A 25,451-nucleotide genomic window follows, 5' to 3' on the forward strand; every position below is an offset into this window, starting at 1 on the left:
TAATAATGGCATAGTGATATAATAATATGAATGTTTTTACATATTGTTTTGCTGATAACACTTATATAGGCTACTTTTAATTAAGTAATGGTGGATTTTTGTTTTGTGGTATTAGTACTTTTACATCAGCAAAAGAGTACTTCTTCTACCACTGATGGTCAGCCTCTTACAGTCTGCATTAGATAGAATGCCTTCAAGTTACTAGGGCAAAATGTACCAGAATAAAGCCTACATGACACCTCACTCCTTCAGTTATTAGTCAGTGACAAAACCAAGAAAGGTTGTCACACCAAATTAAATTTAAATGCAATTAAAAAGTTATAAATTATACAGTTGAATGTCAATATAATTGACACTTAACCTAACTTGTCCTATTCAATACAAATTCTAACACAATTAAAAAAAGGATGCAGGCCAGTCACATTTTGTATATTTTTTTTATTGTTTAATTGTCTAATGTTTAAGTCGCATACAATATAATCTCTCATTGGTTTCTATGTTGCTGAAGTTTGTGGACTGAACATCTGTCATGTTGTTGACCATCTGATTGACTTATTGGTTAGTGGGTGGGCTGGTTGAACAAGATCAGTGCTGCTGGTTTGATGAGCTCCTCTAACCGATGCTATGCTATGTTCATATGTGAATATTAATGTCTAGAGGGTATATTGGTCACATCAGGGCCTTTCACACAGTTCATACGGAGATAGACTGTATGAAAGGCCAAGGAGGATATTTCAATCAAATTTAAATATCTTTTTATCTAATTTTTGACATTAAAACTTCAACACCTAATAAATGCCAGCCACTGTAGGTAGATTTACCAGTTCTGCTCTTGAATATTGTTCTTCCAGCTCAGCCAACAGTGTCATCTAAAGCCTTTGCTGTAAAAAATAAATGCAATCTGAAGAAATTTTTAGTCTATAATCAATTTTAGGAAATAACCTAATAGACAACTTTATGTATCTTAACTCCAGTCCAAGAAATACTAAACCATATGCTAGATATGCTGAATCTGTCGCTTCATACATTCCCATTGTTTGTTTAGTTCTAAGAGGTGTGCTTGTCCTCATCAAAATATATAAAAATAGGCATTTTGTTTTTAAAAGGTAGATACGGTTTCAGCGAGTTGTTGTTCAACATCTGTTGTTGCCCAGCTTGGGTGACAGCAAGCATAAATAGCACAGGAAGGAAGGACAGGAGGTGAGACACAGCAAGACAAGGCCGTAATTACTGAGTTTGTGATCACTAATTACATTTCTGTAGACCTCTACAGGTCTAAGAAAACAACAAAAAGGGCTTTGACTTGATTCATCAACACTAGCCACAACTTGAGAATTGACAATAATAAACCCATGCCCAAACATCTCAAATGTTCTTCTCTTAATGAGCAACGCATCTTTATATCATACGTCAGTCAGCATTGAAGTGCATTGATTAAAAAGTAAGTGCAAGTACAGATTTTGATGCATTCATTTTGACTAGAGGATTAAATTATTTGCAATGTCGCCCCAAAAATAGTAATTCTAAAGGGGCAATCTGCAAAGAAAACCGCTATAGATTGATGCTGTTTCTAACCTAAAAGATATATGCTTTTTTCCTCATTTCAAGCTTTTTAAGTTATCTCTGTGTGCAGGAGCGATTTTCATCTGCTGTCTGCTCTCAGGTCACTCTAGTCCATCAAACACAACACTTTTTCCCAATATCACTGTCATGCTTCCTGACTGATTTCTCAGTGGTTTCTCAGTTTGCTTTGAGGAACACGACAACTGAATCAAGTCAGCGGAAGCACAAAGTCTGTGAGAAGCACTATTTTAGTGCAATAGTTTCACACATGGTAACCTTGCCAACTAAAACTGGCTATCTCTGCATAGAGATGGAGTAGAGTTCGTATCCTACCCCCATCGATAGGCCTTTTACTGAGGAAAGCGCCATTATTTGTGGTCATGTCACCAGAGCAAGGATAACATCATCTTTTGAGGTAATAAAAACAAATAACAGCATGAAGTTATCCCTTAAAATGCATTGTCCTCAGTATCTTGGATTCTGTCATCAGAATTTGGATAATACTTATTGAAACCATAAGGCTTTACGATAAATGCAACTTGGCCATATGATGGCAAAAGTCTTCAGTGGAGGCATTCCCCTTAGACTCTAGCTGCTCTCGGAGGAGGTGGGTGGTGCTGTGGAGGACGACCTCCGTCGGGACACTGACTGTGAGCGCTCAGTGCTGTGTTTGTCATAAGGCTGGAGCTGCACCTCCAGGAAGTCCCTGTGCTGCTGGCTGATGACCTGGCTGATGAGTCCCGGCAGAGCCTGCAAGTTAGTCAGTAGAGTCTCCAGCTTTGTCTCCAGCAGGGCAATCCTCTTTTCCATGTCCTCTCCTCTCTCATTTAAGTCCGATATCATGTCATACATGATGTTCTGAGTCTGGAAGAGGGGAGAGGGAATACACTTAACATGATTTTTCAAAATTGGTGTTATTTTTGATGGACAACCTGGTAAACTTGTATGTGTCCATTATTAACACACACACACACACACACACACACACACACACACACACACATATATATGTATATAAAAACACGGGCTTTCTCAATACTTTAATTAATAAGTTAATATAGAGTTGAAAGAGTTTGTTCTGAAAAAGAGAGGAAAGGAAATAGACTGTGAGCTTCACATTAAGAGATTTACTTTCTCAACACATTCTGTTCAGACTTTAAATAATTGAAAACCAACTGTTAATTGTCTGACAGAAACAAATTAAAGGATAGGTTCACATTTTTTCAAGTCTATTTGAAAACAATACTCACATGCTCTATGTACATTGAAAGCGTTAATTGTCGTTGCAGTTGTTCTTTCTCTCTGTACTGGCAGCAAAGAGATCCCTCTCTAAAGCAATTTCAATGTAAGTGATGGGGGACAAATCCATTTTAAAGTTTGATTGAAGCCAATACGAGGCTTATGAGCCTTAGTTAGACAAATTAAGTGGGTATCTTCCAAAGCTACAGTCTTTTTAGTTCCCTTTTTGTGCTTCAATGGACAGTATTTTCTTGCTGAGCTACAGTGGAGGTAAGGTAACACAGAGGGAATTTTGAACAAAGAACAGAGTAACTTCGGAAGATAGAGATTTTCAATCTCAGACGTGTTCTTACTTACTGGAAATACTCTGTTTGGTTTAAACGAGGGTAGAGCATGCAGGAGGCAGGACATGACGCGGATTACACCCCGTCAGCCGGTTCGTAATTTGGTTTTAAACAACTGAGTCTCTTGCCGTTCCTTGAAGTTGTCTGACAATTTCAGCGTTGGCCCTTATCGACAGAAGTTCCCAAGTCGTTTCCCCAGACATGTCATTGCCCTCTTTGTGTAACTCCCCCTCTTTTTTCACATTTGGATGTTTGTTAGAAAATTTATCAACACGCCCACTCGTTTGCTGTGAATTCTCACACGTTGGGCTCAATCTGAGATTACACCGATTTTGTACTTGGGAGCTGGCAGGGTAATCACCTGTGATGTCCGATCCAACTGGATTACTCCGCCGGGTAATGTCTAGATTACTTCAGGTTTGCAGTGCATGTGTGAAAGGGGCTTTAGTTTTGATTGAACTTTGAATTGCACTGAATGAGAACTGTGGATTTTGTCCCCCATCACACAATGAAATTGCTTTAAAAGGGGAAAAAAATTCTTTCAATGTACATATATTCAAGTGAGTATTGTTGTAAGACAAAATAGAAAAAACAAATGTGAACCTATCCTATAATCTCAGCATCTAAAAAGAAATCCAAATAGGATGGCCATAGAAATATCAGCTATCAGCATGGTCATCCAGTCCAATTGACAAATCAAATTTTACAGGTTAAAGTAAATGCTTTTATTATGGTAATATCATGGAGTCTACGTTATCCATTTTGTCGGCTGCAATTTTCCCAGCGAGTCCATTGTCCTCCAGTCTTGGGGGAGCAGAGGTTGAAGTATAGGTATATTCCACATTAAAAAAGGTCAGGGGAACATCAGGTTAAGTTACAACCTTAAGAACAAATTTCTGTGAAAGACTGAGAAGGGCACATTTTATGACCAGTTTACAAGAGTTCATGATGCAGACCAGAGTACATTATGAGCTTGAGGAGACAGGAAAGGTGCCTGCTGAGTTCTGCATGATGCTTGCCTTTGATGCATCAATCATCTGTTCATGGACCTTTAACCTCCCGAGGTTCAGTCTTCAAAAAATAGTCAACAACACACCAAAGAAATCTATGTGACATTACGGATGAAGTGTGGTGATGCTGCTGGAGGGCGGCTTCTGAGGTATTATTCAGTGGAGGGCTGATAATCCCTGGCAGCCTGGAGGGGATGCCATCCATCACTTACCTTGTCCTCTTCTGATTTGAGGTGGGAATAATGGGATAGGTTGTTTGTGTGAATCAGTGAGAACTGAAGTAGCACTGACAGCACTTAACCTGACGACTACAGTGGAGACAAAGGTTTCACTGTGTTGCATTGACTACATGAACACTAATCTAATCCTTGATTTCTTGCAAATGTAATTCAACATTTAAACAGTTTGTGTAATGATAAATAAATACTTAAATGTATGGATATATTGTCTTATACACATGTAATTTGCCCTTTTACTAAAAAATGTATTGAAAGTCATCTGTAAATCATGAAATGTAACAAAATCACATTAAAAAGTGATGGTATCAAATGCTAGAACCAAAAACATAGGCTGAGTAAACCATGAGGGAATAAGTATCATAAATAGAGGATGAAACCAATGGAGCAGGAATAGATGCCATTATTATGAATCCACTTCAACTGTATAATAAAACAACAAATTGACACCATCAACCCATTTCTGGACAAGAGAAGGAGAGTGGCAGAAATTGTTTTAAAAAGCAGCTTGAGCGAGCATTTTTGCAATTTGAGGACATATCATTCAGCCTGAATGGCAAAGTAAAGAAGATGCTGTGGAAAGAGTCGACAATATTCACGCAAACAGTAAAATGCAAAACCACATTCACATACATTAGACTGTAGAGGAGATAATGAGCTAAGGGGATACATTAGGATCTGAGGAATTTCACATTGCACTGCAGTGGCGATGCAGCTGCCACTGATATGTTCAGCTCTATTTAGCTCCGTCTTTCCACTGAGAGCACAAGGAGACTGATGCTACTCTGCCCTCTTATGGCAACAGACTCATATAACAACGAATACAGATCCAGCTTAGTGGATCTGGCTTTAAGCCACCTTATATCCACTGTCCCATCCCAACTCTCGCTGCCGTTTTACAGCCCGAGGCAATTGGGCAATATTAACTAATACCTTTCATGACACTCTGGCCTGAATCCAGTTTGACTGTGCTGTATGTTTGAATGTCAAAGCTCTCTGCCTTTCTCCCCTCCCTTTATCTGCCTTTACATCTGGCTGAATCATCAGATCACAGTGTGTCTCCCTTCCCAGGTTACTGTTTCTGCTGTGTCAGGCTGGCGCGCTGCCTGGTACTTCCCTAAGGTTTGTCAACTTCTGTTTAGTGTATCTGGAGACAAACATCACATAATACATAAAGTGGAAAAACAGCACGGACACAAAGGGGTTTCTCTTCCCTCTCATTCAGTAATGTTACGGAGAACACGTCCTGGAGAAAATAATTTACACAGTGAAATAAATGAAGTTATTATTTGAAACCCAAAAGCCAAATGTCAGGTGAGTGCAGACAACCACAAGCATCACACAGATTTATTTTTAATCACCCTGTGAACAGCCTGTCTGTTTATTTGACACCTGTAGACTTTGATTATCAGAAAACAACTAATTCAGCGAGTGAACTAGCATGCACTGAATTCAATCACACAAAGGAAAGAAACTTATCAGGATAGTTGTGTGTCCTAATGTGCAATGCAGCAGTAGACTGTTAGTCTAGCTTACCTTAGCAAGGTCCACTAGTGAGTTTGCTTGGTCATTCAGCTTGCGTTGCTCCATTTTAACACTTCTCAATCTGAACACAAGACCATTCAGAACCCAATAAATTTATGCTATCAGGATTTTGTCATTAAATTTGTGCACACACAAGGCATACACACGGAGAGAACACTCCTAGGACATGCACAGGATGTGTGTAGAGAATGCAGGGGTCAGTCTGTTTGGTTGAGCTGCATGCAAGTGAAAAGGAGACCACAGAGGGTGGGAGAGCTGCCACTGAGGAAAATTAGACCCTACATCCTACTCAACCAATACATACAACCTTAATAATGGAATGAGGCGGATTCATACCACTCAAGTACTATACTTGGCATGTCAGATTATAAAACACCAAAAACTGTTGTCTTTAAAGTTCTGGTCTTTCTGATTAAACCAACTTTTCTCTGTTTGAGTTCATGAATTATTTAGTCACTCAAAAGCCACAGATATCAAACACTGTTTTATGTAAACATAGAGAGCTATCTGTACATATGTTTTCCTTTTGAGACTTTCCAATACAAACATTTAAAAAAAATGTGGCATCAGAATTGAGAAAATTCTGATGCCACATTTTTAAAAGGTCGTCACAATTTGCTTCACAACTTGCATCATGGATAGAAAAGAATACATTACTTGTTTAATGAGTCATAAAAAGCATCATTTCCTCAGTGACATGATTTATGGTCCACTTTTTTTAACAGCCAAAGATCCTACTTGTTAAGTCAGCAAAAAGTAACGTGCCTACTTTATACAACATGATTAAATAATTCACATCTCATGTTTAATTAGCATGTTTTTACTCATCTAGTCAAGGCGCTCAAAAACAGCAACTGTGCAATATTGTAGAGTGTCGACCATATGTGGTTTCAAAATATTAAAAAGTTTTCCCCCCCAGAATCACCTACGCATGCTGAATTAAACAGGACACAGTACACAGAATAGCATCATGATGCCAAGTTTGCCAACGTTTCAGATTTTTTCAAAATAATAACAACAACAACAACCTATAACTAACTGAGACATGAATTCAGTTTGAGGTGGTTATAAGGTTGTGTGTGAACTGAAGGCAAACAGGAATTTAGATTGAGAAGGGATTTAAGAGGCCCCGGTGGGGAGGGGAGGGGAGGAGGAGGGGGGAGGCGTCTGCTAATTAGCTGAGATGCACCTGTTCTCATGCAATGCGGGATCATTTCTCTGTTTCTGGTTTGACAGGCAGATGTGGAGTGAAGGTTAGACCAACAGAGGGTGCCACAGGAGTCACTAAAGCAAACTACAGGCAAGGGAAGGTTTCCTGACAACTGAGGACCTAAATGCTTCATACAGAGCAGACTCTAAAAACAAGGACAGAACACTATTTCACTTCTATTAATAATGCATTTAAATAAAATAAAAACAAAGGTAGCTACAATGATGGAAGATATAGATAGATATTCAATATTAAATGATTTTTAGTTGATGTAAGACCTGTACAAATTTTACCGTTGGATGACCAATAGCTGGCAGATGGGGTAAAGCACAGGGCAGCCCGAGGTCAGGACGAGGAAGCCCACTTGTCGTGTCTTTTATATTCTGTTCCCTCGGTCAATCACCTGTCATGGGTATTTCTCCTTTTCAATGGGCACTCTGCTTGCTATTCATCAGGGGGAAACGGCAACGCTAAGCTTTTCAATACCCAATAAATCAGTTAAAGCAATCTCAGTTAGTGCTGCGCCATATTTTTTACAATCTTGACTTGCTTTCTTTGTCATGACCTCCCTTTACCTCATTGTGGAAAGAAATGCTAATTTCTCTTCAGTGTAATGGACAGAGTGACCATTCTGCAGTTGTGTTTTTCCTGTCCCTTCTGACAGCTTCATGCTGTCGGTCACAGTCACAGCCTCTCGGGCTCAAAGGGGATTGCTCGGAGGCTTTACCCATGACCTTCCTCTCAGGTCACTTTCCTGTTTCTCCAATCCACTGATCGCTGAGCTAACAACCACTCACTGCCCTGCCTCTTGCTATGAGTCCCACTTCAACCTTGTAGATGGAAAGGGACAGCGTTCCCAAAGGGGATGGTCTGACAGCACTGATACACTTGACTTAATGGCCTAAAACATACTGGAAGACATTTGGTTGCACGCATGCAACATCGTGCCTGTGGTGTGATAAACCGCACCATCCAAATAACCTTAGGAGTGTTTAAACTGTGTTCACGGCTAACTCTGCTAATTCTTCTCAGTGTAGAAATGCATGACAGCTGCATGTGTGTGTTATTATGCTGTTTACCAGCCATGATAACACCTGATCAGCGTGTTTGCTACTGTGTCATCCAACAGAAGAAATGGAGGAAATGGGGCTGCAAATGTAGCAACAGGCGTAACAATGGTTCCACACGCCGAAAGATGACCCTGAGCCCTGGTCTGTATGAGCATGACTGCTAAATTAACATGACTTGTGGGATACTGTGAGTTATATACTTGTGCTACTGCAGGTCTGTCTCCTGTAGAGCTCTAGTCGTCATCCTTCGGTACGTGAAAGCACAGTTGATTGGAGTTTAATCAGTGGCTTTCTGATTAAAGATTAAATTCTCATCACATCCATGCAGAAATGGAAAGAAAAACACCCTCCATCACCGATAATTGAAATTCACTTAATATGCATCTGTAGGTGTGTTTACAAAGTGCAACATGGTTCTACTCAATGATGAAACAAAAAAGGTGTTTGTGCTGATTATTTGAAGCTGTTTGTTTGCAAAATGTTGAAGATTGAATGAAAAATAAGAGAATAATGTGTATTTTATCAAATTGACATGTTACTCAGTTGAACAGACATCTCACAAAAACCTTTGTAGCAGCTTAAATGGAATAATCTTGCAACATTATGATTGTGTCATGTGAAACGATTCAATTGTTGCAAGCTACGACATTTTTTGTGGCATGAATTTCACTTATCAAATGAGGGAGTGTAATTTTTTAGTCACATTATTGGGTTCAAGGACAAGCTCTCGTTAGCATGCACACAACAGGTCTGTATCTACAGGTGAGGCGAAGACTTACTTTCGAGCTCTATTGCATTGTGTTGACACAAACAGGAAAAAAGGAAACATGAAGTAGACAAATGAATTATTACAACATCAGATAAACATATTCAGACGGCAAAATCTCTTTGCTCAAGTCTGGATGCTGGAACCCTCATTTCTACGCTGTCACCTCACCTCTGAACAGCAGCGACAATTTTTCTTGACTTATTTCTAGCAAGTTATCTCTCTGTGTTTGGACTGTTCTGGTAGCTGCAGCTCTGCTTGCTCTCTAAATCTAATCCCTTTTTTCCACACTGGTCCTGGTTATCAGAAATACAGTGAATCAAAACAAACTTCCTGTAAACATTCACCAACACAGAGTGCCTCAAAGCGTCTAGGGCCACATTTCACAACTGTTTAACTCTGCATCGTTTACAGCGATTGATGATGACTTCTGTGAACGTTTTTCACACGTTTTTCACGTTTTTCACACTTGCAGCTTTGACCAGAGGAAACAGGCACAATGATATCCGATTTGATGTCTGCTATCGCCTCATGACAGGTCAAGGATGGCTGTGGCCCTTTTCCAAGCTCTTCACTTGAGCGATCTGCTCACTGTCAGGCCACTTCCTGTCCTATATTAATCTCACCTACAGGCAATACTTAAAACTCTCCAAGATAAAGCCTGTGAACACACTACCTTGTGTACAAAACAGATAGATAAAGGTGTGGCGGAAAAATGTTGACAACATTTTGAGTAGTTATCCTTACTTAAAGAACTAGACGTGACTTTTTTCCCACCAAATCTGCTTCTCTATAGATTAAGTAGCTCAGAGGGATTTCCATTATTAGGCTGTCCTAGAGAACAGGAGGGGGACATGAGACGCTGTCATCACTGCTGCAAATCGGCTGAATACGACAGCAAGGACCTAATGACTCGACAAAGCAACCATGACAAAATGCGATTAAACGGCACAAATCTGGATGCGGGTTGCAGCAGAGGCAGCAGCAGCAGCAGCAGCAGACAGTTTGTGTATTTCTCTATCTCTCTATCTTGTAATTAAAGATCCTAATGTTTTTGAAACATAAATGTACAGTAGGTTCAAAAGATTAATGAGCAAATTAAAGTTGCACGCCACAAAGACCCATATGCATACATAAAACCACAGAAAGCAAACAATCATACAAAGAGGGGGCATTTTACTTGAGCAAAGCTACATAATAACAAACCACTGCACACCTAGTTGCCAGTTATTTAAAAGAAGCCACAGACTGGATGTGCTTGTAAAAGAAAAACAAGAGTGAGGTGAGGCTAAAATCAATACTGTTTTGGACTTAGCTAGCACATCGGGGGGTCCTTGGGGACCCAGTAAAAGACTAGCTGACAGGTAAGTGTCTGACCAGCCGCTAGAAAAGTAAAAACCCACATGTGTCAGCCCCGAGGTCAGCCTGACATCTGATTTACAGCGAAAGAAACACACAAGAGTCAATGTGACAACTAAAAGTGAGAGGGGGAGAGAGATTAATATCATACTGCTGTGAATTCTGTAACTCAAGAATATTTCAAGGGAAAATTAGTTTCAGGAATAATTCTGTAAAACTGAGGACTATTTCAATAATATATCCACACACTTAGTGGAAGTTTTCCACAGCTCATTCAGAGAAAAATGCAATTTTTTCACGTAAAATATGTTGCTTTTATATTTCACAGACACTCGCTTTTTTTTACTGTACTTTTAAATAAATGGATAACAAGAGCCTCTAGTGTATCAGTGAATGTAGTTCTCTTGCACATTTTACCACTCTTTATGATGCAGAATCAAAAGGCCAACTTATTATCACATCTGCAAATGTAAAGTTAGTCAAGTCAGGTGAAACAAGTACAAGATCCTTCAATAATATGAGCACATATATTTTGCTACAGGTGTCAAACAAGTCAGATTTCAGGTTGGTGTTGCATCGGTAAATCAAGTGATAAAGGGCATTAGGCTGACATGAGTGGCGAGGTCAGGGGTTAAGACTGGGGTACCTACTGGTGAATGGCTTGGAGAAATTTCCTCTGGTGTTTCCTGACTCTGGCGTGGTCCATCTTCCTCACCAGTTTGGTGTTCTTATAGATGAGCCACGTCTCCCTGAGAACATTCGCAGCTGTGTTTTTCACCTAAAGTGCAAAAAAGGAAACATTTGGGTCAAGAATGCAGAAATGTAAAATATCTGTAATGTCAAAATAACAGAATGCGGAGCTTTCACTTACTCTTTTTGTTAGCTGGGTGTCCATCATAAAATTGTGGACATGTTTTTCAGCTTTGGTTAACTCCAGTTTCTTTGCCACCACAGCCACCACCAAGGCAGTGCAGCCAGCGCCCTGTGAAATAACAAGAAAGGACAGGCACAAATATATAATGTGGATAGTAGCATATTAGTTACTTTTACAAAAATAATGGCTTTGATAAAGGCTTTCTGTCAATATCAGAAATATTGATTGGCAAAAAAAAACAAAAATAAACTGCTCTGCTTTTCTCACCATAATGCCAGTCAGGAGGCAGACTCCTTTCCCACAGTATGTGTTTGGGACCATATCCCCATATCCAATGGTAAGAAATGTGATTGAGATCAACCACATGGCTCCTAGAAAGTTGCTGGTTGTGTCCTGGTTGTCATGGTACCTGTAATAAATAATAAATGCAATAGGTTGACCAACCTCCAGCTTCACCTTCTGACTAATTCTCATTTGAAAAAAACAAAAATCCATTGTAGTACTAAGATTAAATGTGTTGTTAGGATACTGCAGGGCTTTAATCTTTTCTTGTAAATCTTTCTATCTTGATGCTCAGACATAGCGTGAGCTAAGAAGTGTGTACATTATCTATTTTTATGCCTTATCTATGTTTCATGCTGAGCAGTGCTGCATAGTGTGAGAAACTGATCCAGGCACCTCTCGCAAGCTCTCACAGTCCATGCGGCGATGATCCACAGTGAGATGGTGAAGACCAGCAGCACAGTGCCGGGACAGATGGTCATGAGGGTCTTCATCACAAAGCGTGTGTTAAAGTTAATCTTGTTGAGTGCACCGATGCTGCGGGACGAGGCGTCCGTGAAAAGTTTGCTGTGCAGCAGCATGACACGAGCGATGAGGTACAGCCGCAGGAACATGGGGATGGACAGAATTATGTCCACGTCCGCATCCGTCTTGGATGGCACATACGAGTAGGCCAGGCGTGCTGTCCAGGTGAAGGTGTAATTTCCTGGGATGGGGTGGATGGCGCACACCAGGATTTCCAGGCAGATGAAGAAGATGCGCTCATATGTCATGGCTATCCTCCAGTCATCAGCTGCGTTGTCCACCATAAATAACTGTAAGGAAAGGGCATGGTGAGTCTAATGCAGGGTAACATTTTCATCAAGGTGACACAGCTAGCTACAGGAAATCATTAAACCCTATTAAACAATAAGTCACAAATAGCCTTTAGTCATTCAATCACCTTTTCTTAGTCACATTTTTTAAGACCTCAGTGCTCAAAACAACATTTGGAGGAGGAAATAAAAGGGGAGAACGCTACACTCTTCAGATATGTACAAGGGTATCTGATGAAGGTTGCAACACTGAAATATCATGTATCTGTTTTTCTGAATACATTTTCCAAAGAATTACATGATGCTTTATATGTTTTCATGCGTTTTGTCCTGCCTTGCAGGGAGCTATTTGTTTCTATTAATTTCTGTATGGTAAGACAATCCCTGCGAATCTCAAGATTCAAAGGTTTTCAAGCTTCATTTTTATATTTAAGTGAAATGGATTGACTAGAACGGCTGTCTGGAAGGTAGAAAGAAACCGAAATTAAAGCTAAAACAATGAGTCAAGCTTTTCTTTGTCATACACGTAGGCTTATTCACTGTAAACTGAATATCCTTGGGTATTTGACTTTTAGTTGAACAAAACAAGACACTTGAAAACATCACCTTGGGCTCTGGGATCTAAAATTCTACAACAAATGGCAAGAATTCATGTAAAGTATGTAATTTGTATTAAGATAGGCCAAATAGTCTGTTTCCACAGGTTTGTCTTCACTACTCCACAAATAACTCTGTTTCTCTCTCTGCTTTCAGACTCCATGAATAAGTTACATTAGCAGCATGCATTTTCAACTTTAAAGCGTTACACTGATAAGAACATCTGCCGCCTTCACATTAGCATTATCTTTTGATCGCCTGGCCACCCCGAACAGAAGGTAGGCCTTTCCACTGGGGACTTCAGTGTGAGTGGATTTCAACCCCCATCATCACTCTTCTCCACCCTGTCCAGCAGCTTCCTCACATGGGCATCTCTGCTGCTGTTATTCCCTCCTCTTGTTCATCCCCTTCCTTCTCCTCATCACTTTCAATCCAATCTACAGTTATCTTCGGCCAGAAGATTCACTGCCGGGTGTATTCACCCTGAACTAATGGCAGAGCCCATGACAGCCATCACCAGCTCACACAGTGATCCCTGGTCATAGATGCACGCTCTCTTAATCTCACTTCTCTTTCTGAGTTGTATATTTACTGGTGTGGGTTGCAGATTGAATACTACCAAACTGTATTAGCTTCCCCTACATTTGTCAAATAATTCCTCGTTTTGACCCACAACACTGATATTCCTCCACAGCTGCTCCTGCTCTATCCACTCAATCACCTCAAGGTTCTCTGCCTGCATACAGGCCGTCACAACTAGCAGTAGATATTTCACAAAATGTTGCTGTCAGCAAATACAAGCGGGGTTTCCTGGCAGCTGAGAGCCAGAAGAGCAGAAGCCTCTCTTAAGGAGAGAAAAGAAAAACTGCACAAGATTACATTTTGTTGGACACCTCCTTAATATGCTAATATGGATTTAAAATGAAAATAAGCACATATAATGTTTTTGCTTACAGTTTAGCATCTCTGAGAACAGGATTGTGTACAGGTCAGTTTATCTTTCAGCTCAGCTCATCTTTAATATTCAACGTGTGCAGTTTGGATTATCAGCAAAGTTTTTTTTCAAATCCACTAATACCTGCCGGCATTACCCTTGAAGACGAATAAAGAAGAACATACTGTATTTTAAGTTTAGGGGCTGTACAAAAATGATTAGGGGTCAGAAAAGGGGGAGGGCCATGTATTTATTTCTTTTTGCTGAAAAGAGGTTGGTAATTTTTTTTCCCAATGCTTTCATGGCCCTGGTTTATATTCAATTTCATCATTTTCTTGCAGCATTTACTGTAAAACAAGCTTGAATAGATACATCAAAAAAGTTATGTCAAAAACATGCCTTTTGTGCACGCCATGGATTGTAAAGTTAGCCTACGTTTTGCCATATGCAGAGGACAACCATCATGTCTCCATATCAGGGCTATTTCCTCCTAGGTTCTGGTGGCATGAATATATGTTTTCACCTTTATAGTTAATAGGGATTGAACATATTCTCCCTAAAGAGGGTGCAGTTTTTCACAAGCCAACATTTGCCTTCACTTTTATCTGCATTATAACAGAATTAAGGTAAAGTTAAATGTATCAGAATGAAACTATGACATATTGCATTTTTAGCACAACCAAATGCTAATTCCACTCCTAACATGCATTCGTTTTTATACATTACAAAACATTTTTATACCAGTAACATATTACGCTTAAAATCAGAGTTAAGTTGAGAAATTAAGGAGTGTGGGTGTTGCAATTTTCTCTGTGTTAAAGGGAGGGTCCAAATCAAATGTCAATAATATCTAACACACACTTCACGACTTGGCATCTTGCCAATTACTCTCCATTTGGTTTAATTTGGAATTTCTCAATATAGAAGTAAAAAAAACTGTCCCAATCATGGAGGGCTAATGGGATCAGTGACCTAGATTGTACATTTACCAGTGATATGCTACATAAAATTGAATTGCTGAAGTAGTCATATTTCTCACATTGAAATGAAAGCCCATTCAACATGTTCAAGGACAAAGAAAGCACATAGAAGAAATCAATAACACCGTGTACTGACACTTTTCTCACAGACATACATGAATGCACACTGATACTACAGCAGCCCACTTCGCTTTAACACACAACCTTCACTGAACCCACAACAGCAAACACTGTATGCTTATTATAGCTACTGAGCCAATTATATGTCCAACAGCCACTGTGCAAGAAACATCAACTGTCAACAAGCTGGCACATTACAACAAAAACAGAACAAGCTACAGCTTATACATGTCCCCGAACAAGCAGTATGACTGACCCACAAAGCTTCTGCAGCTCATTTATATTTATTTAAAGGCTAGAATCAAAGTTTTCCCCAAACACAGAAAACACATAAATTAAATTTTCAGAGGCAGTTGTTCATATCAAATGAGCGACACCGAGCTCCTTTAACACACTGACATCTGTCAGAGAAGTGTGTAACTCTAACCACAGCTCGTCGTGTTCGGCTTTCCAAGTGACTGTAATGTAGACACGGAAACACAAGCTGTGTCTCCACTCTGCTACAGTTTCTTACTTACAGAATTAGGGCTCTAAAAGCAGCTAAATCTATTGTTTACACACAGCACAAGCAGCGTTTTATTTTAAATTTTAAACAACAAACCTGTCCTGTCAAATACAGTTACAAAGTTTGTTACCTCAAAACAATGTAATTAAACATTTAAACGCAGGTTGCATAAGGAAAGCCTACTTGGTGGGTAAAAGCAATTATGGTAATGGACGACCTGTAATACAATACTCAAGGGCCCTTAACCTTAGAGCATCAAATATTCCATGCTAGCAGCAGAACCAACAGTTTTACATCTGCAGTGTAAAAACCTTAAACTGTGTGTTTTAAATCATGTAAATATGATAGACACTGAGAGTCAGGCCTAAAATAGAGTTGATGAAACAGGACACTTTTAAATTAGTTACAGGAGGCTGGCAAATAATTTAAACGCAGCAAGTAAAAGGATTTTAAATTTGAACTAACTTAACCACAGTTAAAAACAAGTCTTTAAAGAATGAAAGCAAAGAAGTCGACAGTCTGGACTGCTGTCTGGCAAACAGCACTATGAACTGTGAGTTTTTTTTTTTAAAGCATTATGACACAACTAATAGAGGCTCAAAGAGGCCAAATTAATCTAATTTGTGTTGGTCAAGTAAATGTTTGGTTTATTTCATATTTGTACTGTATACAATATAAATCACACAATCATGTATACAGAGGAGGCGTAAGGACGTGATCAAACACACCTCTCGAGGGGGAAATGGTCTCAGGAAATGGTCAAACTCATATAAACTGCATCAACAAAGAGGAACGTCAATTTCAAGCTGAACCTTACAAACATACTAAATGAAAATTTGCAGACTTTGTAAGCTGATTTGGTTACTTTAAGGGTCGTTTAACCCAAATGGCAAAAGAAAAACACTTTTTTTTCTCACTTAAAACTAGTGATATCCTGGCATGCAGATCTGTTTCATTTGCCCATGTATTGTGATAGCTCAACATGCCAACATGCTCACGACAAAGCTTACATGCTGGTATGTAGCAGGTATAATATATTCCATGTTCAACATCCTAGTTTAGTGTGTTAGCATGCTAACATTGGCTAGTTAGCACAAAACACAAAGTACAGCTTAGGCTGATGGGAATGTCATTCTGTTTTACAGGTATTTGATCATAAACCAAGCTATTGGACACATTTAAATTTTCACATGATAATGATACCATATTAAAAGTTAAGGGATAACCAACATTATTATGATTCATCCTGAGGGGGACATGAATGCCTGTACCAAAATTCATAGCAATTCATCTAATAGTTGTTGAGACATTTCACTCAAAACCATATATGTCAACCTCATGGCGGCCCTAAAGGAAAAGTCAGAGGATCACCAAAGACAACAGGCGTCACCCTCTGGAGAATGAGAATGTCTGCACAAAGTTTCATGGAAATCCATCTAACAGTTCAATTAAATTCAATTCAATTTTATTTATAGTATCAAATCATAACAAGAGTTATCTCGAGACACTTTACAGATAGAGTAGGTCTAGACCACACTCTATAATTTACAAAGACCCAACAATTCCAATAATTCCCACAAGTTGTCTGGATCAAAGTGGTGGACCTACTGACTGGCATTGCTATCCACAGAGCCATGGCTAAAAATTCAACAGCAACATTTCTTTCCAGAAACAATGTTCCTCATAAAATCCAGCGAACTGAGACAGAGATTTATAACTCCAAACCTGGGCAAATCAAATCAAAACTACTATCTGCACAGCCAGATGCCTTATAAGAAAAATGAGGAATACAGGGAAACACAATATGTTTTCTTATGGTAATTTGGGTTAACTGGCCCTTAACTGTTAAGTCATTTGAAGTCACACACAAACACACGTTTGTACCTCTGTACATGTGAGTATGTGTGTATCCAAACCTTATTCTAAACCTAATTCTAACCCTGGCGAAAATGTCTTCACTTTCCAAAAACTGGTATCCTCACAGTAAAAATAAAGTACAAGAGCATACACGTTAAGCCCCTGCATTGTGCAACGCATCTCAGAGAACAAACAGCTGATACAGTGACCATGAGGACAATTTGAGGACAAATCCAGCAGTCTCTGGCTTCTCTCAGCTTGTTTTTTGATGGACACAAAATAAGTCTAATCATTAAGAGTGCATGCCCCTTGCTCATCATGTGGAAGATTCATTCATGTCAGGTTCAGAGACAATACAGCTGAATATGTCCTGAGATCATTATCTGCCTGCAACTGTCTTGCGTCTACACTGTGCAGTCTCAGAAGAGCTCACCTGCAATGCTAAGCTGGGTTGGTTACTGGTTTCACGATGCTCAATATAACTAATGGAGTCCGGCTCAATATTTAATCTGTGTAATGTGGAGATGGGAACATATATCTTGTCACTGAGAATGAAAACGCTCAATCTCATTAGTGAATTAGGTTGAGAGGTTCTGCTCGATTAGACATTAATGCAATGCTTTATTTATGCTATCAAAGTGAGCCACTAAGAGGCCACTTTGCTGAGTAAATCTGAAGCTGTTGCTGATTCAGTTTGCTTTTGTTTCTGAAATTAAGTCTTACATTTGCATAACCATTCTCCTATTCAAAGCAAAGTAAAGCCTCTCTGAGCCAAAGTAAAAGCTCGTATAAATCTTTCCTTCTTAAAAGTTTTGCTGCTGCGGCTAACACATTAATAACCTAAAATCATCTGCATGTTTAAAGTCCCACAGAGCACAATTTAGTAAATGCAATCAAGAAGAATTTGAGGAGGCTGAGTGTGTCTGCCCTTGAAAGCCTGTGTGTTCAGTGAAAACATTAAGGTCACGAGCCAGCGGTGGTTATATGACTCCAGTCTGGAGTCACAGGTAGAGGACAGATTTCACTGTGAGAAATGCAGAGTGTCTCCTGCAGTTACACCATATCTCTGACACATACACATGACCCAAGGGCGGTCTGACAAGCACTGCCAAGTTTGACTTTGGCAAGCTTCGGGGATGTGTTGTTATTTTATTTTTTTCTGCAAGTTGTAAAATGTAGCTCAGCGTAAATTCTGTCAGGTAGACTTCTAATACGTTGTCTCTATTCTCTTTAACTGATCAGCTGGGCAGTGGGTGTTTTGGTTCTGTATACCAATTAGAATCGGGCACGTATGTTCTATCCAATCACAGCATGACTACCTTGTTTTAAATATCTTCTCTCTCCCGTTTCTGTCAGTTGTATTTTCAGACGAGAGTGCGACCCGCCTCCTCCCCTTCTACCTCCAGGCATTGTTGACGGTGTATTGGTCTTCTCCCGGCTGACGGCCCATTTTATATCTCGGATTTTCTCACCACCACCACCAGTGTCTAGATTCCATTGGGGGATGTGTTTGGTTTTCCTAAACATTAATTGTATAGATCCCCTTTTACAATGGAGTCTAATCTCCAAATATTTGTTTGTACTTGTTTGGTTAATTGTTAGTAATAAATGTTTGCATATCTGCAACGAAGTCTCTCCTGATTGAAATGTAATACTGTGCAACTGTGAAACATCAGCGCCATGTTTTATCACAAAAGTACACATCAAAGACAGAACAGCTGAAACCCAAAGCATTTTGCATTAGTTTAAGAAAACTCAGCAGAACTGTCATCACAAGGCACAGCGACACAGCAATGGCCTTAACACAAATGCCCCTCGGCAACCAGCCTTTGTTGTGAGAAGAAGAGAAAACTTTCAAAATGTCAGTTTCTGTCTGCTTGGGAATAAGGTGAGCTCATCAACCATCTTAACAGCAAGAGCAGGAAGCTGCTCCAAGCTCGTAGCTCATATCAGACTTTGACAATGACAAATCAAAGTCATGAAGCAGCTACAGACTCTAACCTCTCAATTTCCACTCGTACTGTACAGTAAGTCGCTGCCTGCCACCGCAGCAAACTCAACTAAATCGTGTTCGGATTGCCAGCTGTTACCAAAAGACATAATTGGGACTGAATCAGGCCGATAACAATTGAAGTATGAAGTATAAAAAGATACTGAACAACATAAATACGTACAAAGAAGAATTAAACGTTATTACACATATCCTAATTGTAGTGGGTGGGACAAGTCTCAGCATATTTAGCAAAACATGGACAGATAGACAGTTTCTTTTTGTTACTGCTCAGTAGGTCACCCATCACTGCCATGACAGCACAGCAGATGTATCCCTAAACAATTTAAATGACAGCTGGTATCCAACATCTACCCTGTCTGACCTGACCTTTTGAGTTTTCAGTCACTCTGAGGAGGAAACACATCCTGTTGTTATACCCCATAAAATGAGAGGGCACAGTCTTTACAGAGTCTGAGAAGTAAATCAGTTTTAAGGGGCGTGGTGGTGGGGAAAAAATTCATCATCCTGACTTATGTTTCTACATCTGACAGGCATCTGTGAGTACACATGGGTGTGCATGCATAATCCATTTCACTGTAGGAGCCACATTCCCCACATGGAAAAGTGCACTTAATAAAAGCACTCTACCAATATCACAAAGAATTTTGGGCTCATGTAGAGTCATAACAAAAATAAAGTGGTAGTCATAAACCAGGGCATGCCAGGGACATCAACTGTAGATACATTATGATGGTGATAATACCACATATGGAGTCAATTAGTCAGGGTTTGGTTAAGCGAAATCCTATGTCAGAAAGTTATGATTTAAAAGTCTGCAGTCTCTAAACCCAAGCTGATATACTTTGTTATAATTTTGATATCATTTTATCAGACTTTTCAAAGCTTATCCAGAGCCACAGACATTATGCAACGTATTTGCTAGCTGCACTTCCAATGACTAGTAAATTGACTTTGACATGTAAAAGCTGGGATCGAGTGTCAAAAGGGAACTCAATCAATTTTGTGATGTCACTTGAGTCAGTGTCGGTTGGATCTGAAGACTACAAGTTTGAAAATGAAACAAATCTGGTGGTGTGGAGTTACAAAGGAGTGAGATTACCAGACCTCTGCAGGCCGCTTCTCATCTCTGCATGAGGCTAGCTGGCTGAGGCTACATTAGCTGGCACAACGCACCTGAATATACAGTATGTTGGCAGTGAAGTTGCATTGTGGGTAATGTTGGCGCCAGGTTTTGACAAGGAAAGATAATGTGTAGAATAAAAGGGCAATATCTCTGATTCGTTCAATCATTATTTTGTCCATCTTGAGTCTGACAGTGCTAAATCAGTGGACTACTCTTTTACTGTTAAAGTAAGTGTTGGGTACAAACCAGGGGCAGGACTAGGTGCAGGGCTACGTTTGAAAGACATGGCTTTTAACCCGGCAGGGCAGGGTCTAATAATAAAAATAGAGCTACAGTAAAACAATTAAATTGAACACATATGAAGTCAAATCACATTTTTATCAGATGCAAATGAATGAAGCACAGAGAAAAGGAAAAGGAAACACACACACACACACACACACACACACACACACACACATACACACACACACACACACACACACACACACACACACACACACACACACACACACACACACACTTCAGAGCAAGTGTGTCATTACATTAAGATAGATTTAGAACTAATTTCTCTGTGTATGCGTGTACGTGTTTGCGTGTGTGTGTGTGTGTGTGTGTGTGTGTGTGTGTGCATGTGTGTATACAAGTACATATGTCAGTCTGCAAGAACCAAGTTATGACAGACTAGCAACAACAGGCACAAAGCCCCTCAGGCAGAGAAGCAAAGGAGCAGCTGGTGTGGAAGTTGAAGCATAAACACTATGAACTGGATTTAAATAGTAAGACAGTCAGTTTCCAGGAACTGGCTGATAGTTTATTCCAAAGGGGACTTGATGAATTAGAGGACAGACCTTATAATCAACTTGTACAGCAGGTTGTGAGTAACACTGCAGTGAAGTGACAATGTTTCCTGATTCATTTAAGTGTTCAGGCTTCTACGTTTGAATAAATTGCATATAAATCATTGTGGAGAGGGGATATGTGGTGAAAAGTGTATTGCAGTAATCAACTCTGGGGCAAACAATCGCCTAAATAAAGTTTTCTAGGTCAGCAAAAGAGGAAACGTCTTTATTATGTAGAGAGAGAGCTATCTGGGGTGAAAAATGTTTTGGATATTGACGTGACTGTCAAAAGGAGTCTGGATCAAAGAGGTTTGAAACAGCCTTACTTTGGGGTAAGTGTGGAGCTACTGACAATTAAAGGAATGGAAAGAAAAGCTAGTTTTAGAGCTAAAATTAACATTTCATCTTGCCTGTACTGAAGGAAAGACTACAGACATTTTGGATGTGTAAAACCGAGGCTTCAAGCTATTTAAAACTGCTATCATTACCATATTTGTCAATAGAGATGTGTTGCAGCATCACAACAGTGAGAATATATGAGAACCAGTGACCAAAAGTATGTGGCACAATCCAGTACTTTAACGTTTTACTGGTTTATGGTGAACAGACTGAGACATGACTACCAATTCAACACGATCTGTTATAAAACTCCCAAAATGGAAACCTGCTGTGATAAAAAAGTGCACCTTTGCAAGATATTAGTCACAACTAAATAGTTACATTATTTAACATCAAGAAAGGTTTGCTCAAGCAAGAGGTTAAAAGCTCAGTTTAGGAATTGAATAATTTACACAGGATTAAGTAAAAGGTGCAGAGGCCAAGGGAGGGAAGAATGAATATGATACTGTCATACAAACTTACAGCATGCTTTCTAATTTATAAACAGCTACTGGGAACTGTCTGCTGGGGCAATGGAAACACTTCTGCTTTGCATTGAAATATGGTAATGATGTCTGTGTCTTCTATCATCCCCCATAAAGAAAGGTTTACAATGAGACATCTGAAGGGGGCAACACGTTTTACTGTTGGGCTATTTCTATGACTGATACTCCCCTGGGACTTGTAAGCACTAAATATAACAAAAAGGCTGATGAATATACTGTAGCAAATGCAACTTTTAGTGCCAACAATAAGAACTAAATGTAATATTTTTCTGTTCTACTAAATCATATTTTACATTGTGAATATAAACTGATTAAAACAGCTGTATCAGCTCATACAATTCAGCTGAAGGCATTTTTTGTTTGTTTTGTTAAATCACCATTGCCAGCTTTCGTCCATTAACATGATTAAACATGGTGTCATTCAAGATTTGAGAAAATGCTTGCAGTTGTGTTTCTTTTCAAGTGATGTTTTCCTTTTTTAAGTTGATTTAATAAAAAAAAAAAGAAAAAAAAGTATCTTATACATTAAAGCTTTCTGGCAACATACATCCATCACGCAGAAAGGGGCACCATTCATTCTGTGGCCATTCAACAAAGACACACAAGTGCTGAAGCGCAGGAAGAACTGTAAGTAATGCAACAATGCTTCGAGGCAAGGTCATAAAACTGTGTTGAAACATCTCAGGGGAGGCTGACAATCTATATTCATCCACTGAGCCCTGTGAGGACTTCCTAAATCTAATCAAAATATATAATGAACTGTTAATGTTGCTACACTCGACAGTCCAAACACCTCTACTGTTATCTATGCGATCACAGGGCTGTGTAGCTTTGTAAACATGGAGTCATGGAACACACATTAGACGTGTTAACTTTGCAATAAAGAATAATATACTACTATATATAAAAATTAATATGATTTCATTGAGTAATTACACAGTCCCACACTGCACAGAAACTGAAATGTAACACTGCACTTTCTTTCACAAGAAGTTATTTACTTTGGTAGATTTTGGAAAGTCAATAAAGAACCTTCTGACCTGCAAATACAAATTTTCTGCATAACCTACTGACTACCAAACCTATTTGTGTCATAGCCTACTATAAAAGGTGTAAAGACCTATTCATTTCAAATTAAATTGACTAAATGTGGAGAGACATTTATTGTTAAAGCAAACTGCTGACCCTTCAACACCAACAGTTAAAGAATAAGAAAAGTGTTACAACATTACCTGTATCTCTCTTGCATGGTATATGATAATCAGTCCCAGGAGAATGATTGTAGAAAGGCTTATCAGGCATTTTAGAGCTAATGAATACAGGGACTCCTGGAAAAGAGCAACAACACTAAAGCCAAACAACACACATCATGACATAAAAGCACATTCTTATTATGGTAAACCAGCCTTAGTTACATGTATGACACAAATCTGGAAAAAAAACAAATGTAGGCTAAGTAATAATTCAGCTTCTTAAAGTGTACTGCAACAAATTCTGACATGTGATATCTGTTTGTACAATTGAACAGCAGTTGGTCAGCAGTGGGCCTTTTGGCCTGCATGTGACAATGTGACTACATGGGACACTTTGCAGTGAGCCCAGACTTCTTATATAAAGTGGCTGCTTTTTATATAACACTTTGGGCACAAGTTTTTATTTTTCTATTTACCTGCTCCGTCAGTCCCATGCTACTAAATTAACTCTGGCATATGTGTAAATACGTACCTTTCCATAGGCTCCCCATGAGAGTTCAGTCTCTATAACCATAACAACGATCCCAAACATCCCAAAGATTAAAGCATAGTCGCTGAGCCGCTTCCTTTTCTCAAACAAGGCCCTCCTGTGCCCGAGCTTTTCCCCAATGTTCTGGTTCTTCTTTTTCCCCAATTTACCGCCGCTGTGGCCGCAGCCTCCCCCTCCGTCTCCCGATGCGTAAGGCATCAGTGTGGTGGAATTATTCTCCGCCTTGGATACTAAAGTGTCAGACGCATCTGCGGCTGAGATGGGCTGCAAAGGCTGGGACTCGGAATCAAACTCGTGTATGTTTCTGCGGGACGAGCTCAAGTTGCTCAGCGGCCGCATTACGCCGCCGTTGTATCTGCAGCTGCTCATGGCTATTTCATTGTAGGAGTTACTGTCTTTGTGGCTGCTGCCCAGGCTGCCCCGCTGCCGATCGCGACAATGCTGCTGCTGCTGATTGTGAGGATGATGATGCCTGGATGAACTACCATGACTAGAGGGTGTAAACTCGCAGACGCTGTACTGACAACCTTGTCTCGAAGACGTTTCCGAAGGTGTCCTTAAAGTTCCCACAGTGGTCGGCGACGTCCCGCGAAAGACGAGGCTTTTTCTCGCATCACAGGTGCAGTTATTGCAGGTGCAGCATTGGTCGTGCTGCTTGCCGATCCGATCCTCCCGCCCGCAGTAGTGCTGGTACTTACAGTGCTGGAATTGCTGCTCTGGAAAGAAATCGTTCTGCAGCTGCAATGGGGTTTCCATCTCAGTGCTGCCGTTTAAAGCAGCAGTCGGGTACCATAGAGCACCCGACGAAGGGCGTTATGGTACTTACGGGAGGACAGAGCCGCTGCATGAATAGACCCATTTCGGCTCCGGTAGAATGTGAGCGGAGCCTCCGATTGGGTAGGGGGGACCAAAACAACTGTATCGACGTCATGAAAAGGTTGCAACCATGAGATGTGAAGTCCAGCCTTATTTCATCAGGATCAACAGAAACTATTATTATTATGTTATTTTTGGAGATCTATTACACCTTTACAAAGCTCTAAACTTTTAATAAAAACACGTAACTTCTTTCTGAAACTGCAGCCAGTGAAAATAGATATTTTCAAAAGTGTAGAATAACGCCTATAAAAGGTGTATTTTCTCATTTTAACTGTTGTTAAATGTCACTTCATGAACACACATCTGCATTATATATACTGCCATTCACACAGATGTAATTTGGCTTTTGCACCGCTCAGCCAGACCTATTCATAAATTCCAAATTATTTCCCATTTATTGACTTCATAGGAAAAACACGTAGCTCGCTGTCACCGCAGATTTACACGATGCTGATTTCATTCAGCTCATTGGCTGCTGACCATGTGATCGTGCAGGTCTGTAGCATATATGGCCAGGGCTCGTGTCTCCAGCCACAGATTGATGTGACCGCTGGTGGCTGCGTTATTAATGGAGTAGAAGAGTTATATCACCCTTAGGAAATACAGCCAACTGCCTGAGATTGAGCAGCCGTGGAGGCATAAAGCAAAGGGTAAAACCCA

General features: G+C 39.8%; 1 protein-coding gene across 4 annotated transcripts; it reads right to left on the minus strand.

Annotated features, from left to right (window-relative positions):
* Window positions 1-423: 423 nt before the first annotated feature.
* Window positions 424-24,857, minus strand: kcnn2 (potassium calcium-activated channel subfamily N member 2). 4 transcript variants are annotated; one of them, XM_035994046.1, is made up of 9 exons: window positions 23,895-24,857; window positions 23,402-23,494; window positions 11,895-12,313; window positions 11,484-11,625; window positions 11,214-11,324; window positions 10,993-11,120; window positions 8,997-9,005; window positions 5,929-5,998; window positions 424-2,427 (listed from the first exon to the last, which is right to left on the minus strand). In XM_035994046.1, the coding sequence occupies exons 1-9, from the start codon at window positions 24,666-24,668 to the stop codon at window positions 2,152-2,154; spliced, it is 2,022 nt and encodes a 673-aa protein (XP_035849939.1). In that variant the 5' UTR covers window positions 24,669-24,857; the 3' UTR covers window positions 424-2,151. The 4 variants fall into 4 exon arrangements, 3 of the variants coding, with proteins under 3 accessions (XP_035849939.1, XP_031133972.1, XP_031133973.1); XM_031278112.2 differs by having other exon boundaries at window positions 23,402-23,497; window positions 23,895-24,668; XR_004895576.1 differs by lacking the exons at window positions 424-2,427; window positions 5,929-5,998 and adding an exon at window positions 6,828-8,783 and having other exon boundaries at window positions 8,818-9,005; window positions 23,402-23,497.
* Window positions 24,858-25,451: the final 594 nt, after the last annotated feature.

This window comes from Sander lucioperca, chromosome 1 (assembly GCF_008315115.2).
Source record: "Sander lucioperca isolate FBNREF2018 chromosome 1, SLUC_FBN_1.2, whole genome shotgun sequence".
Classification (NCBI taxonomy): domain Eukaryota; kingdom Metazoa; phylum Chordata; class Actinopteri; order Perciformes; family Percidae; genus Sander; species Sander lucioperca.